We start from the raw sequence: 16,001 nt of genomic DNA, 5'->3' as shown, positions 1-16,001 counted from the left end.
TTTTTTGTTTGTTTGTTTTTTAAAAGCCCTTAATTCATTCTGTCTTGCCACCTTGCTCTTCTTTCTTTCTGTGTTCTTATCACTCCTCTTTAGTAGAGGAACAGGGTAGTTACTTGGAATAAAGAACAGGTACATGCAACACAGATAAAAAGACATTGATTTACATACTCATCCAATACACTACTATGTTTGCCATCAGACAGTCACGTAAAGAAAATGGATAAGGAATTTTAGCATTTGTCCTTCCACAGGGACTGTTTGTGGAGTTATTCTTGAGTACTCAGGTTTACTGTGATGCCTGCAGGGGCTGAAAGGAGTCTGCCTCTCCTGTTCTGCTTGCAAGGACCCTGGGGTATAATGGACCAGATGCTTCATATTTTTTCATGTTTCTGAAAAGCATCAGATGCAACTTTTTAATGCCACTTCAGAACAAAATAGTGAAATGCATTAATGAGCATCTGTTTTGTAATATTAGCTAGTAGCATACTCCTTTGGTTTAACTGTGTGGATGCAGACATCTGCTATACGGATTTTCTGTTTCCCGCAGATGGAATTTCCATGCAACAACTTCAGAAGTCATGGAGAAAGACAGACATTCAGTAACCTTGGATAGAGGCAGAAAATTGGAAGTAGGATATTTAAAATCAAGCAGGTAACACAGCTTGTTTGTTTGGAGCCTGAACTGTTGTCTAGACACAAGTCGTTCTTCAGTCTATTCAGTAGGGAAATCAGAAGGGGAAATGGCCTGAACAATAACACGTGATCACATGATAAAACAACAATAGAACTGATTGCCAGTGACATAATTTTATTGTTTATTTTATTGGTAAAGGATAGATTGTGCCTGACCAACTTAATCCTTCCATAGTAAAATTGCTGGGTATGTCAGCAAGGGGAGAGCAATGGATGTCATTTACTTCAGCTTTAGCAAGTCTTTTGACACTGTCTTTTGCAATATTTTATATCCAAGTTGAGATGTTTGTATGGGTGGATATTAAAATGGTTAAAAACTTGATTGGATGGTTGGGATGAGAAGATGATGGTTGATAGGTAATACTTGAAGACTGGTACCAAGTACGGTAGTGCAGGAGTCTAGCCTGGGACCTGTTTTTAAAATGACCTGGGAGGGGCAATGGACTACTTGCTCATAAAATTTGCAGATGAGTTTGCCACATCATTCAGAGGAACCCAAATTGACTGGGGAAATGGGTCAATAGGAACTCAGTGACATTCATCAGGGCTGAAGGCAGAGTCCTGCTCTGGGGAGGATGAGCCCCGGCAGCGACACAGGCTGGGACTGGCCTGCCTGGGGAGCAGCTCTGCTCAAAGGCCCTGATGCCTGGTGGTCAGTGACCTGGGCATGAGCCAGCAGTGCCCCAGCAGCAGGGATGGCCAGTGGCTACAGGGACCACGTGTACCTACAGGGAGCTCATGGGAAGGGAGGGATCATCTCCTCTGCTCAGCACTTGTTAGGCTGTATTTGGAAGATTGACCACTTTTGTTGTGTCACAGTAGCGGAGTTTGATAAACTGTCACAAGTTCAGCAGAAGGCCACCAGGATGGTCAGAGGCTGGAGCGCTTGCTCTGTAAGGAGACACTGAGAGAGCTGGGCTGGTTCAGCCTGAGGAAGAAATGGCTTCGGGGTTCTTACAGAAGCCTGCTCATCCTGATGGGGAGTGCATCAGGAAAGCAGAGCCAAGCTCTTCATTGCATCACATGGTGGAATGAGGCAAGATGGTAGACTTGTCTTGAGACAGAGGGGTTCATACTGGATATAAGGAAAATATCTTCATGCAGGACTTCAGTCAGGTGGTGGGATAGGTTGCCCAGAGAGGCTGTGCAGACTCCATCCTTGGGACTCTCCAAACCCAACTGAATAAAGCTCTCAGCATCCTAGTCTCAGCTCAAAGCTGACCCATGCACTGGAGTTTGGATAAAAGACCTTCAGAAATCTTCCAGCTTAAATCATTCTGTGATTGTATGGTTTTTTTTCTTCTGTGTGTGTCTGTGTATGTGTGTGCATATATATGCACATATGTATTCTGAGTAATGAAGAATTAGTTACAGTTGTTTTGCAAAGTACATTCTTGGATTCTGAAAAAAACCCTCTATTGCTCAGCCCCTCTAGTTGAAGGGCCAGAAATACATTCATTATGCTTCAGTTGGTATTTTTAATTATAGTTGGTATTTCTGAGCCATTTACATGTGAGAGCTAGCCTATTGGTAAGTGGCATTTAGATAATGAAGTGTTGCATCGCTTTTCAAGACAGTATAATTCAGTTCTAATATATTAATAGCTGATTTTAGCCTGTACTGTGATTCTATTTCTTCACTGATCCTTTGTAACACCTTTTGAATCTGCTGAATCAAATTTGAAGGACAGATAGATGTCTCAGAAATAAGTCAGTCAGTGGGTGGAGTTCCAAACTAGTCCTTGTGTTGAGGGAAAGGCAGACACAGCTCAGCAATTACTTGACTTTTCATTACATCTCTTTTGGGAGGAGGCCTTATGCAAGTAACAATGTTCAGGCTCAGGAGAACCACAAGAAGACAGTTGGGTTGTTGCGGTGAGGGGAGGTCTCTGGAGCCAGAGGAGAAGAGAGGGAACAGCAGAGGACTTGCACCTGCAGGAAACCAAGCTTCTGTTGTTCTGCAGCTTGTTTTCCGAGGAAGGGCTTGTTGTTGGTTTTCAAAGTGCTTTGGAGGATACTGTGATCCATTTCATGTCATCTATGGTCAACATTATATGATTCAATAATGTCACAAGATCATAGAGCTGGTTTCTAGTTCAGGGCCTACACCTTAGTGTTCTGCTTTGAGTATCTGAATGCTGATGACTTGGAGACTGAACTTCTATCGTATAAGAAGGACCTATCTCAAAATTAAACAAGTCCATAGGAAGAGTAACTATGGAAAAATAACTGTGGCTTCTGTCTCAAAAAAAACCTGAATAACTCCTAAACCTCTAAAAAGCTGATGTGATAACTGTAACGAGATATGATTGAGAAGCCTTCTCTCTCTCTCTCTAGTGTCTTTGCTTGGCTATGCATGACCAGCTGGGGTCAGACTGTGTCCAGCTGAACACCTCATTTCTCCAAAGGTTCAAGACACATTTTCAGTCGCTTTTCCAGAAATAACAGCTTTCATCACTTCGCTTACCGATTTTATCATGTGTTCACGGTAAGAGCAGGAGCACACATGCTGTTTCTGGCATAGAGGAAGGAATAACCAGTTGGGGGGGACAGCTTATTTTGGGGACAGTGCTGTCTTACAGTGCTTGTGAAACTACAGCCTTAGGCATTCTTGAGCTTTCTGTTTCGCCATCTGAAGGGGTGCCATCTACACATTTTTTTTTTTAAGATTCTGAAAAGCTTAGTGTCTTTTATGAGGAATGTGTTAACTATCTTAGATATTTATATAATTATACCGTTAAAGTAGTTTTATTTATTGTTTTCTGAGGAAGTGCTTGGTATTTCTGGAGTTCGTATTTTTCAAAGAGCGGATGTGAATTTCCTGTTAAGATTTTTAAATATGGTTTTTTTAAAATGTCTTCAGAGAAAAAAGTAAACTTGAAGTGTGATTACAGAATATTGGCTAATTAGCTATAGTGTAACTGCTTTAATTACTTTTATCCCTGAAACCACATGACTGTGCAGATGACTAGCAGATGACTTATTTAAAAAAAAAAAGAAAAAAAAAGACATGTTCACACTGCAAGGTTAATGAGCCTAATTAAATATAGTTTTCCTTAGCCAGATACTAAATCATAAAGCTTGGGGTAGTGGGGGATGGGAAGACTCCAAAGGAAGACTGTTCTATTTCAAATAATGGTTTTATTCTAATTTTTAATGGGGAAACAAAAAAGGAAAAGCTGGAATTGCAAGTGATTTTTCTGAATAGAGCCACTTACATTTAAAGATCTGGTGATACCTCACATGGCAAACTTTGAAAGTCTATTTGGAGACAATTACACTGAGACGTATTTGTTTTCACTTGCCCACTGCTTTAATTAATGGAAAAGTAGGCTTGGATAAAAGGTCTATGTTAGATAGAAGTCTCCATCTGCCGCTACATATTACCAGAACCTTTGTCCTTCCTCACTGTGTGATTATTTTTTTATTACACTTCTTTATTTCCTGTAGTAAGCTGCATAATGTCTCACATTGTTCTACATACAGGATAGAAGTCTGATTTCTTTTTAAATTATTGTATTTAAAAAAAAAAGTTTTATGCTTGTGATGTGCACAGTGACTCAATATCTGATACATGCAAAAAATATGTGGGGATAGAAATTCTGTGGTCTTTCAAGGAAACATATGTCTCAGGTACAAAAGTTAGACATTGCACCTGATTTAATTACCATGTGTCAGCTACCTTCATGACTAGTCTGGAATTACTAAAAACAGTGTTGTGGTTTGGCCCAGCTAGCACAGAAGCACCACGACAGTCTCTCACTCAGTGCTCCCCATTCACCCCCACCCTCATTAGGATGGTGGAGGCCCCAGCAAAATGAGAGTAAAAAGATAAGGAAGATTGTTGTGGATTGAGACAAGGGCAGGGAGGGCCCACTGCCAATTACAGTTCCGGGCAAAACAGGCTCCAGTACTTGACTTAGATTGGAAAGTAGGCAAGTTTATTCTGCTACCTACAAGAAACAGAACAGAACAAAAGGCAAGAAGAGAGTAGGATGTTTGAGAAAATTACAACCAGCACTTTAAGATCTCCCTCCCTCATCCCTCCTTTCTTCCCTGGCCCAGCTCACTGCTCCCGATATCTCTACTTCTTCCCTCTTCAATGGGTGGGGGGGGCAAGGAATGGGGAATGTGGTCAGTCTCTCACAGATGGGCTCTGCCACTTCTCTCTTCTCAGAGAAGGAGGACTCCTCACATTCTTCCCCTGGTCTGATATGGGGTCCCTCCCCTGGGACATGGTCCCTAACAACCTTCTCTGGTGTGGATTCTTCCCAGCAACTGCGGCTTCTGCTGATACAGGGTCCCTCACATGGGACAGAGTCCTTGGTGAATATCTCTGGCATGGATTCTTCATCACAGTTGCAGCTTCTGCACATACAGGGTCCATCCCACAGGACACAGCATCTTCTGGACATAATTTTAATGAGCTTCTTTGGCGTGGGTTCTTCCCCACAGTTATAGCTTCTGTGAATATGGAGTTCTTCACATGGGACACAGCCTCCTCTGGCCGTAGTCACTGCCCCTGGCTCAGGGTCTTTAATTAAGAGAATCACTGCCCCTGATGTGGGCTCTTTAATGAAATGCAAACAAATCACTGTTTTACCAGTCCTCTCCATAGGATGCAGGGGACACTGCTCCAGCACACCTCCTCCTCTCTTCCCTCACTGACCTTGGAGTCCGCATGGTTGCTTCTTTCTCTCCACTCCTTGCAACCCTACCAACTGGAAAAGAAGGGACAGGAGAAAGAAGGAACAGGAAGAAGTCTCCTTTTCCAACTTCTTAAAAGATCATCGTGGAGGCATCTAATTGGCTCAACCCCAGAAGTGGGTCTGGCTCAGAGCTGGGGAATGTTTTGAGCAACTTCTTACAGGAGCCATCTTTACAAGCCCTTCCCCATTATCAAAAACAGCTGTCATGTCAAACCATGACAAATGGAAAGTAAAATGGGTTATGCAGTGAAAGGACTTAAGCCAATGAATCTCGTTGTGTTTGCAAAGAGCTAGGAACATACAATCAGCTGTTGCTTATCAGCTGATATATGGCAGCTTTTACAGGTGACTTGGGGCAAATAAGAGTTTGTAGAAGTAGTCACTTTATTTTCCTTCCACTATTCTTCCCCTCTTCATTTCCATTAGTTGCTAAATTTCTTAAATGTTATTTACCGAATATCCCCCCTAAAAAAGGGCATTACACTTCACTATTTCTTTTAGGCTAATCTAGAGTGCAGTGCTCTGTTTCCTTGAGAGGTTACTCAGACCTTCCAAGAAGCTATGATCAAAAGTCAGGTAGCAGCAGATAAAATAGCTGTATGTATGTTTCCATTGAAGTCCAGCACAAGATGAATCAGACTAAATCTACTCCAAATAATAAGTAATCAAGGATTAACCTACTCCTGGGGGAAATTTTGGTTCTTTCACTTAATTTTACGTTTATGCCCCAAGAACATGAAAACTTGCTGTATTTAACAAGCTGGATGCTGTCCCCATAGTCTTTCTAACTCTTCTATAGAAGGCAGTAGTCATTACAAAATAATTACTGAGTTGGATTTCTTGGTTGTTTTTCATAATGTAGGAAGGATAGGTTAGGGTAGAGTAACTGAAGCTTCTGCATCCATGTAAGAGAGCAAGGAGCTTAATGCCTCGTCTAAACAGCTGCTTTAATTTTATCACATTTTCCAAGGGTCTGAAAGATCACCAGGCACCCAGTAGGATTGAAAAGTTATCTTGATAAATTGAATTATGATTAAGTGATTCCAGGTGAGCACTTGGCATGTAATAGGAAAATCACAACACAGAGTTTGTGTTTCCTTCATTTATTTATGTATGTTTTCCTCCTCCGTGGACTTTGTCAGGCGTTGCCTGGAGTGGCCTCACGGGAAGTGATGTCTGCCGTCTGCTGATCATGTAGGAGCCTCAACCTTAAAGTAACTGTGGAGGATGTAGAGGTTTCACTAGCTTATATTTCATCTGTCTATGTTTATTTGATTTGCATTTATTGGTATTCAAAAAGAAGGAAAGTTCTAGCCATAGATTTTGTAGCTTTTCTCACTTGCTTTCTACATTGTCAGTTGAGTTTCTTGCTTTTGTGGCAGAATGGATAAGCCTGTGGCTTTGAAAGTGGAGAGAAGTTATCAGGTTTGTTGTATGACTGGTTTGCAACTTTGCAAGCTCCTCCTTTTCTTTGTCTGCAAACGGTGAGACTGAGGCCTTAAAGAAACTAAATCTTTAAGCCTGATGTTTTAAAGCGATCCTTAAGTTCCTTAGTATTCCTTTGAAATTCCTTCTTTGGCGTAACTTTTTTTATTTTTGGACAACATTTTGACCTTGCAAGTACTGCTCATTTACTTGTATGTGATAATAGGAAACTGGAGGCAAGGTGGCTTACGGTGCTTAGAACAAGATTTTGTTGAGCTGTTTCATTCCTTTGTCCATTTCCGCTGAGTCATCTTTACCCTAAATTGGTTTATTCAGAGCTTTCAGTAAGTCTTAATTAGGAAAACAAGCTTGTATTTACACATATTTTAGCTTGTATATTAATTCTGCACTCTTTTTGGCTATTAAAACTGTAAAGTAGGAAGAAAATATTTGAGGATAAGATTTCTCTGCAAAATCAGTAATTTCAGCTATTGGCTTTTTTTAAAGTTTTAAACATTTTTAATCAATATGCTCAAGGGAAATGCAAGTTTAATACAGTAGCGAAGGAGATTTGTAGAGATGCTCTTAATAAATCAAGTCACTCAGACTTATTATCTCTTAGTATCTGAGCCCTTGTCTATATATTGACTTTAACTAATTATGGTATTTAATGATTGATGGTGGTGATTTGCTGATGATTGGTGGTTAATGATTGTTGATGATGTCTTCAGAGTATTTTCTTGGATTACTTGTATGATTATTTAGAAGAACTATATATGTTTTGGGATATGAGAGATTTTAAAGATTATCTGATTGCTTTTTCCTGTGTACTTTGTGAGCACTTTGTGTTTATTAACATTAAAAATTATGCTTTTGGTTTATCGCACTACACAGAAATGTCAAGATTCAAAGGCCTGAACCCTCAGTTCTGCTTTATCAGTTAATTACCCTTTGTTAAGCACTGTCCAATTTTTGGTGCTTCTATGTTTAGACAGTTTCACTCTTTTAGTAAACATTGGGCATCTATTTCTCTTTGTGTCTGGTTATTGTTTATGGATTCTGAAACTCATTGAAATTGTGATCCAAGCTGTCTGCAGCAGGCATCTGAAGGAATCCACATCTGAAGATCTTGCCTTGAGTCCACCAGGTTGCTTGACTAGGTGAGGACCTCTCAGGCAGGCATGCATCTCAGCAGCATCCAGACAAGTGTGTTGCCCAGGAATTCAGTTCTTTGGAAACTTTCAGTTAGTTGGGCCCTAGTAGCAAATTCAGTAAAACTAGCTCTAGACAGTAACAACTCAAGTGCTTTGTTATGAAAGGGCCTGTCCAGAGGTTTTGGTGACTCTGTGGAGTACAGTTCCTGTAAACAAAGGTTCACACACACAAAATATGTTGCTGTACCCTGCGTGCCAGCTGGAATCAAGAAGTAAATCAGGAAGCAATGGCAGAAAGCTGTTTCGTGGGGCCTTCTCACATGTTGCATGTGTAATAAACTAGGTAGTTGTTAACTACATTATGCTGGCAACATAATGTCTTTCATCAGTGGTAAGTTAATTCAGTTGTAATGGCAAACAGAACTTGCTATGTGAAACACCTAGTTCACAGATCATACCTTAACCAGAAGTTAATGCTGTTATTTTTGGCCTGGTGATAAATACATAAGCCCTTAAAAGGACGTGAAAACACAATATGCTCTTCAGAGGTCCAAAACCAAGGTACAATTTTCTCCTAAGTTCCATACTGTGTATTAAAAGAATACAAAAATAGATGAGACTTTCTTTATTCTTTTTTTTTCCCCATCCCAGAACTTGGCTGGATCTCAAAAGTGTATGTGAATCCACCTGCAGTTGTGAGTCATGCAGAACGAATAAAAAACTGGAAAACTGTGAAAGGTAATTGGCAAGTAAGTGCTCTTTTTATGCATTCCATTCCTGTATTTTTAAAGCAGTCACTTTCCTTCTCCAGGCTGCAATATTGAATTTTTTTCAAGATGCATGTAAACTTAAAAGATGTGCTTGTCCATGTCTTATTTTAATAATTTGTATTTGATGATGATGGGATGGAATAAAGTGACGCATTTATCCAAACAAGTTAAAAACCTTATAACTCATGAGTGGCAAAACTGCAAATGAATTAAAGTCATCTTTATTCATGAGTGGATTAAATTGTGTATTACTATCCCACCACATTTATTCTCTTTCCCAGACAGACTTCTCTGCACACTGCCTTCTTATTTTTTAATTTTAAAGCTGTAAGATATGATCATGGTCCCTGTCAAGTTTGACCTACCTGGATGATTTTTCTTTACTTAAACACCCCCAACATGTGTGATTTCTTTGCTTAACTAGTTCTTGCCTAAAACTCAAAAATCCCGACTGGCTATGGCACTTGAGTGGGGAAAATTAAAGAAAAAAAAAGAAGAAAAAAGAGAACGAAAAAGCTACTAATGTTAAGGAGTCTGACTTCTTTGAGATAAGGTTAGTGATTGTCCATCTTAGTATAAGATAGATTTATGTAAGCCACCACTAAAACCAGTGGGGCAAATGAACTTTTCTTCAAAGCTATCTTGTATTCATTGTGTTGTCCCACAGGTGGGGTTTGATAGTAGGTGTGCAATAAGCCAATCTACACACAGAGTTGAAGTACTGCTCTGTTTCAGATTTGTGCAAAGATGAGTGCTGGGTGGTAACTCCACAAAGCTAGCACACCACACAAAAAAAGTGTTCACATATTTATCCTGTTACTTGATTAGCAAAATCCCACCCAAATTTATGCCCATCGGTTAGGAGTTACCATTCCTTCTGCTACTAGTTAGTTGTATTTAAATTAAGCTCACTTGCCAAGAAAAGTAGCATGCATGCTCCTTACAGGCATTGGGGAGCTTAGGTCTTTTTCATTTTGAATTCAGTCAGTGGTCATGATCTCTCCCAGCTGACTTCACCTTTCCCCTAGCTGTTGCAGATTTTTGCTCTCCTCATGTTAATTAGGCAACCATTGAGCCTTTGGGCCTTCTGAGAGAGGAGGTTCACTCCTTATCAGTCTCTAGTAGCTCTTTGAGGATACACAATAGTCAGGTACACACAATGAAGCTGTTGATTCATGGTCATCCCAACCTAAACTGTTACTAAAGCCTTGACATGGCACATTTCTTCTGTCTATCAGAGCCTGTTTCCCAAGATACTCATCCTCTCATCCTTGCTTAAAGGAAAATTCCATTCTGTAAAGTATATCACCATGATCTGGCATCCTGGAGATGTAGCTGTGGCCAGACTGACTCTAGGTACATTGAGATCAAGAAAGAAGCAGGTGGATATTGATGGTTCCTGAGGGGTTGTCCTACTTTTGTCTGGTGGGGGAGAGCCTGTAATTGTTTTTCCTGCTCCTTCGCAATTGAGTCCACCCTCAGTCAGTTTGCAGATAACACTGGGTTTGTTAGGAGTGTTGATCTGCTTGAGGGCAGGAATGCTCTACAGAAGGACCTGGACTGGCTGGATTGATGAGCTGAGGCCAGTTGTATGAGGTTCAATAAGGCCAAGTGTCAAGTCCTGCGCTTGGGTCACAGCAACCCCAGGCAATGCTACAGGCTTGGGGCAGAGTATCTGGAAAGCTGCCTGGAGGAAAGGGACCTGGGAGTGTTAATCAACAGCAGCTAAACATGAGCCCAGGTGGCCAAGAAGGCCAATGGTGTCCTGGTTGGTATCAGAAATAGCATAGCTGTCAGGACTAGGGAATGAATTATCCCCCTGTACATAAAGTACATCAATTGAACACACACGTTTAATGTCATAGCAGTTGCTGTCAGCCTCTGCTGTTTTTGTCCCCCTGGCAGAACTTCCAGTTGTTGTCCCGGTGTGCATTTTAGTTTTCCCAGTTTGTGCATAAGAAATGGAATGAAAAGCCATCAGATCAGCAATGTAAGCTAAAATGTTATGCAAAGCAGAGTGGGTGAGGCACAGCCATGTACTGGTTTCTGCTACCTCAGCATCAGGATGGGTAGCCCAGGGAAGGGAATGGCAGGCAGAGCTGGCTGCAGGATGCCCTAAGTGCTTTGGCAGCACTCAGAGAAAGGCAAGATCTGAGAAACGCTGTGGAGCAAATTTGGAGCTCCTAGTGAGCTCTCAGGCTTGGGGTTATAACCAGTGTCCAAAAGATAACTTGATTCTTACATTGCTGTTCTGCAAGTAAATGTGTGTGATTCCTCTCCTCTGCAGCTAAATAAATTGTTTACTTGCAACAGTAACTGTTAACATGGAAGCAGGAGGAAAGAGACATTCAAGGATCAATCTTAAGAGTCCCATGTAGTAGAACAAAGCATGAATCATTTAATTATAATTAATTCTTAAAAAACCTGTTCAAAACAGTTGGCATCCTGAGCTTAGAATGTCAGGCAGCTATTCTGGATTGGCTGAAGCTGCTTTCACAATGAGCACAGAACTTGTGGATGACAGTTTGGGGATAATGTGATGCAGCTGTAAGACCCTACTGGAACGTGATGATAGAAAAAAATCCTTCCTGCTTGTTACATGAACCTGAAAGCTTGTACTTTGAGTGCTATGATTAAAATTAAAAAAAAAGGGACATAAACTGAGGAAAGTTAGGCACCAGCTCAGCATTTCTCAAGAGTTTCTTATGCATAAAAAGTCACTTGATAACAAGTTTGGCAGTCCAGTGGCTCTGAATTGGGAAATCATGTCAGTGAGAAAATCCACAGGGTATTCCATAACCTTGTCTATCTTCAGACACTGCAGGCGCAGTAATGTAAAAAGTAAGTTTTCTGATTAGACCAAAGTTACTTCAGAACAAAGACATAGAGAGCCACAGGCTTTGATTGCAAGGAATTATTGTGAAGAAAGTGATTTAGTAGCACTCCCTCAACATGGCTGTAGGACAAATGTTTAAATATTACTAACACTTCCCCACTCGCCTGTGTAGTGGCACTGTTACTGAGCTACTCAAGTAAGGTTTTACTTCAAAGAAGGCCAGATGCATCTCTTCTGTGTTTGAACACTATCATTGCAGGATAGTCATCTGCTGGTTTTGAACCCGTAAGTGCCACCACAAATTCAGATTTTGAAGCACATTTCCCAAAATACATATTTAAAAAAAAACTAAGTTCATACCAGTTCTTGGAACTCCCTAACTACATCTGTCTTGATGACTTTATGATTCGTGTTGTAAGAGATAAGACAAAAATTCCCTCAAACAAAGGATAAAAGAAATCCATGTAAAAGACACTTAACATTTAGAGTGAAAACCCTTTTTGAAGTATTATAGGGTGAAAGTAGAAATCAGTTAGAAACATGCAGGCAAGCTCTGACTAACAGAGGCTATTAATGGGGTTCGTTACTCCATTCAGTCACCTCAAAGCAGCTTTCATTGTAACATATACTGCAAGTTCAGAAAGGAGACTCCCATCAGTGAAGTGTGAAAGGAGTATGCTGGCCAGCCACTTTAAATTTGCAGAGTAATACCTCCATACAGAAACAGCAAGTTTGGCTGCCTATACTGACAAATCTTGTCACAGAGCAGTCAGAGAGGCACTTTGTGGACTCAAATGGGTTTCCCTATTGCAAACTCTTGTTGAACAAGTAACTACTAAAAGATACTGGCTTTAAGTGAAGCTGTCACTGTAGGTGAGAGTTTGCTGAAAGACCATTAAGAAATATTTTAAAATAATGTCTAAAGTTCAATTTTTGTGTGTAAAAAAAATCATAGTTGTGCTTTTGTTCCATTCCCCAATTAATAGGTGTTTAAAAATTCTGTAGCATTTTCTAACAGAGTGTTTTAGCCTTGTCACTTAGCTCTTAACATTTACTTTTTTTTTTCTCCCCTAGCAAATAATTGCAGGTGTTTTTTATTCTCAATTCACACAAAAGAAACTGGAAACATCTGGAGTCTAGACCCTAAGTTTTAAGAAGTCTGAGTTCTTAACCTCCCACTGATTCCATTTTGCAGTCTCGCAGAAGCATGCAATCATGCAAGTGTGCAAATTGCTATGTGTAGACTCATCTGGTTAATGGCAATTGCAAACTTGTGCTTCTCTTGAAGCATATGTGTAATTTCTCATGCATACAATCCTTAAAGATACAGGCATACTGTATGGAATGGAGCATATTGTAACAGCGAGGTTCCTCACATACATGGTGTTTTCATCTTTGTCTTTCAGAATTAAATTTGAAACAAGGGGCTTTTTGTCCAAGTAAAAAACATTTGTCTGATTCTTACAGAGTCCCATTTGCTAGTAAGCTTTTGCATCAAAAATAGGAATTTGATCCATTGATTCTGCTGAGAGAGCTGCCTTTGATTTCAGATCCTTTCTGTACATGACATGAAAAAATATCTGCCAATCCTATCTGTCATAAACCATTCTTTGTGTATCCTCAGTATTCTAACCCATACATTTTCTCATTCTTAGAGTGAGACCAAGGCTAATTCATGCATCTTCTAAGTTGGTCGGGCTTTGGAAGCATAAACTGAAATACTGTATTACTTGCTTCACTCCCTTTGTAGGCTGCTTGGCTGCTGAAAGCTGTCACCTGCATAGATCTCACCACACTTTCAGGCGATGATACTGCTTCAAATGTTCGCAGATTGTGTTTTAAAGCAAAGCATCCAATCAGAGAGGATCTGCTGAAAGCCTTGGACATGCATGATAAAGGTAAGATAATTTTTGTTGTGTTTATTTTGTAGAGAAAATGTCTACATCTCCTCTTTATTTTTCATTTTTCAGAAAGATATAAAAATGGCCTGCAGTGGTGCAGAACTAATAGCCCTAAGAGAACAAACTAAGTCCTATATCACAGAATCTTAAGAGTTGGAAGGGACTTCGAAAGATCATCCAGTCCAACCCCCATGCCAGAGCAGGCTACCCATAGTAAGTCACACAGGAACTTGTCCAGGTGGGTTTTGAATGTCTTCAGAGAAGGAGACACCACAACCCATCTGGGCAGCCTGTTCCAGTATTCCATCACCCTCACAGTGAAGTAGTTGTTCCTTATGTTTCTTTGGAACCTCTTATGTTCCAGCTTGTATCTGTGCCCCTTGTCCTATCATTGGACATCACTGAGTACAGCCTGGCTCCATCCTCCTGGCACCCGCCCTTTATATTTGTAAACATTAATAAGGTCACCCCTCAGTCTTTTCCAAGCTGAAGAGCTCCAGCTCCCTCAGCCTTTCATCATAAGGGAGATGCTCCACTCCCCTAATCATCTTTGTAGCCCTGCGCTGGACTCTATCCAGCAACTCCCTGTCCTTCTTGAACTGAGGGGCCCAGAAATGGACACAATATTTGAGATACGGTCTCACAAGGGCAGAGTAGAGGAGGAGGAGGAGAATCTGTCTTGAACTACTGCCCACTAGCCTTGTAATACACCGTAGGATGTCACTGGTCTTCTTGGTTACGAGGGCATATTGCTGGCTCACAGCCGTCCTGCTGTCCACCAGGATCCCCAGGTCCCTTTTCCCTACAGTACTCTCTAAGAGTTCATTCCCCAGACTGTACTGGTATGTGGAGTTATTCTTTCCCAGATGTAAAACTCTATACTTGCCCTTGTTGAATTTCATTAGATTTCTCCCTACCCAACTCTACAGCCTGTCCAGGTGTCATTGAATGGCAGCACAGCCTTCTGGTGTGTCAGCCACTCCCCTCAGTTTAGTATCATCAGCAAACTTGCTGACAGTGCCCTCTATTCCCTCATCAAGGTCATTAATGAATAGATTGAACAGTACCAGTTCCAGCACCAGCCCCTGAGGGACTCCACAGGATACAGGCCTCCAACTAGACCCTGCCCCATTGATCACAACTCTCTGTCTTCTTCCCTTCAACCAGTTCACAATCCACCTCACTACCTGATCATCCAGCCCACACTTTCTCAGTTTTACTGTGAGGATGCTGTGGGAGACGGTGTCAAATGCTGTACTGAAATCAAGATAAACCACATCCACTGCACTACCACCATCTATCCACCTGGTTGCATCTTCATAAAAGGCTATCAGGCTGGTCAAACCTGACTTCCCTTTGGTAAAACCATGTTAATTGCTCCTAATGTCTCTCTTGTCCTTTAAATGCCTGGAGACAGCATCTAGGATAAGTTATTCCATCACCTATATGGTCTTATTCATAGCAACTGTCTTAAGTTCTAACTGCAAAATATCTATTCCTTTGAGTTAATATATGAACACAAGGAGAAAAAGATCCATTCTCAATTGGCAACCAAAGTGAAGCATGGACTCAGGGCAACACTTAAAAGTTGTGACACCTAATGAGCAAATTTGACGTGGAAGCCACAAATGTGTAACCTTAGTGTATGTCTTTTAATAACAAAGCAGTAAAGTGAAACTAATTGAATATTCTGTTAATCTGCAGATGTCCTTTGTAAATTGGAGAAGGAGTGAGCGTTCATGTGACTCCTTTGGGTTTCATGCTTAGCTGCTGTTTCTGTGTGTCACAGCCAAGCCTGTCACTTTGCCTGTTGGAAGAGAAATGTTTCACACTACTAAGCATGTTATTTCTCTTGCAGAAAACAAGACTTGTTACCTGCTTGTTTCAGCAGAGACATCTATCTTAGCTCCTTAGCTACTTTGAGGAATCAGCCCTCTAGTGAGTGTATGCAGTTGTGTATCATATATACACATGTGCAGACACTCAGTTCCCAGCTAAGTCACAGAATCATAGAATCATAGAATGGTAGGGATTGGAAGGGACCTTTAGAGATCATCTAGTCCAACCTCCCTACAGAAGCAGGTCCACCTAGATCAGGTCACACAGGAACATGTCCAGGCAGGTCTTGAAGACCTCCAAGGAAGGAGACTCCACAACCCCTCTGGGCAGCCTGTGCCAGGGCTCCCTCACCTAAACAGTAAAATGTTTTTTTTCTAATATTTAAGTGGAACTTTTTGTCTTCCAGCTTCATCCCATTACCTCTTGTCCTGTTGCTAGCTACTATAGAAAAAAAGGATGCCCCAACCTCCTGACACCTACTGTTTGATATTTGTAAATGTTAATAAGATCTCCCCTCAGTCTCCTCCTCTCTAGACTAAACAGCCCCAGTTCCTGCAGTCTTTCCTTGTATAAGAGGTATTCCAGTCCCCTGATCATCTTGGTGGCCCTGCACTGGACTCTCTCCAGCACTTCCCTGTCCCTCTTGAGCTGAGGAGCCCGGAACTGGACACAGTA

The 16,001-nt window shown here is 41.0% G+C and overlaps 1 protein-coding gene across 2 annotated transcripts in view; it reads left to right on the top strand.

The window, feature by feature from the left end:
* The window catches only part of DERA (deoxyribose-phosphate aldolase), a 60,372-nt gene that overhangs the window by 2,643 nt on the left and 41,728 nt on the right, over window positions 1-16,001 (top strand). For both annotated transcript variants that reach the window (XM_062009424.1, XM_062009418.1), the window contains exons 2-3: window positions 8,632-8,729; window positions 13,337-13,484. In XM_062009424.1, the coding sequence (XP_061865408.1) occupies window positions 8,632-8,729; window positions 13,337-13,484 (246 nt within the window). The remainder of the gene's footprint in view (window positions 1-8,631; window positions 8,730-13,336; window positions 13,485-16,001) is intronic.

This window comes from Colius striatus, chromosome 1, assembly GCF_028858725.1.
Source record: "Colius striatus isolate bColStr4 chromosome 1, bColStr4.1.hap1, whole genome shotgun sequence".
Classification (NCBI taxonomy): domain Eukaryota; kingdom Metazoa; phylum Chordata; class Aves; order Coliiformes; family Coliidae; genus Colius; species Colius striatus.
Note: the sequence above shows the minus strand (reverse complement) of the source record. Positions and strands in the feature narration are given on the sequence as shown.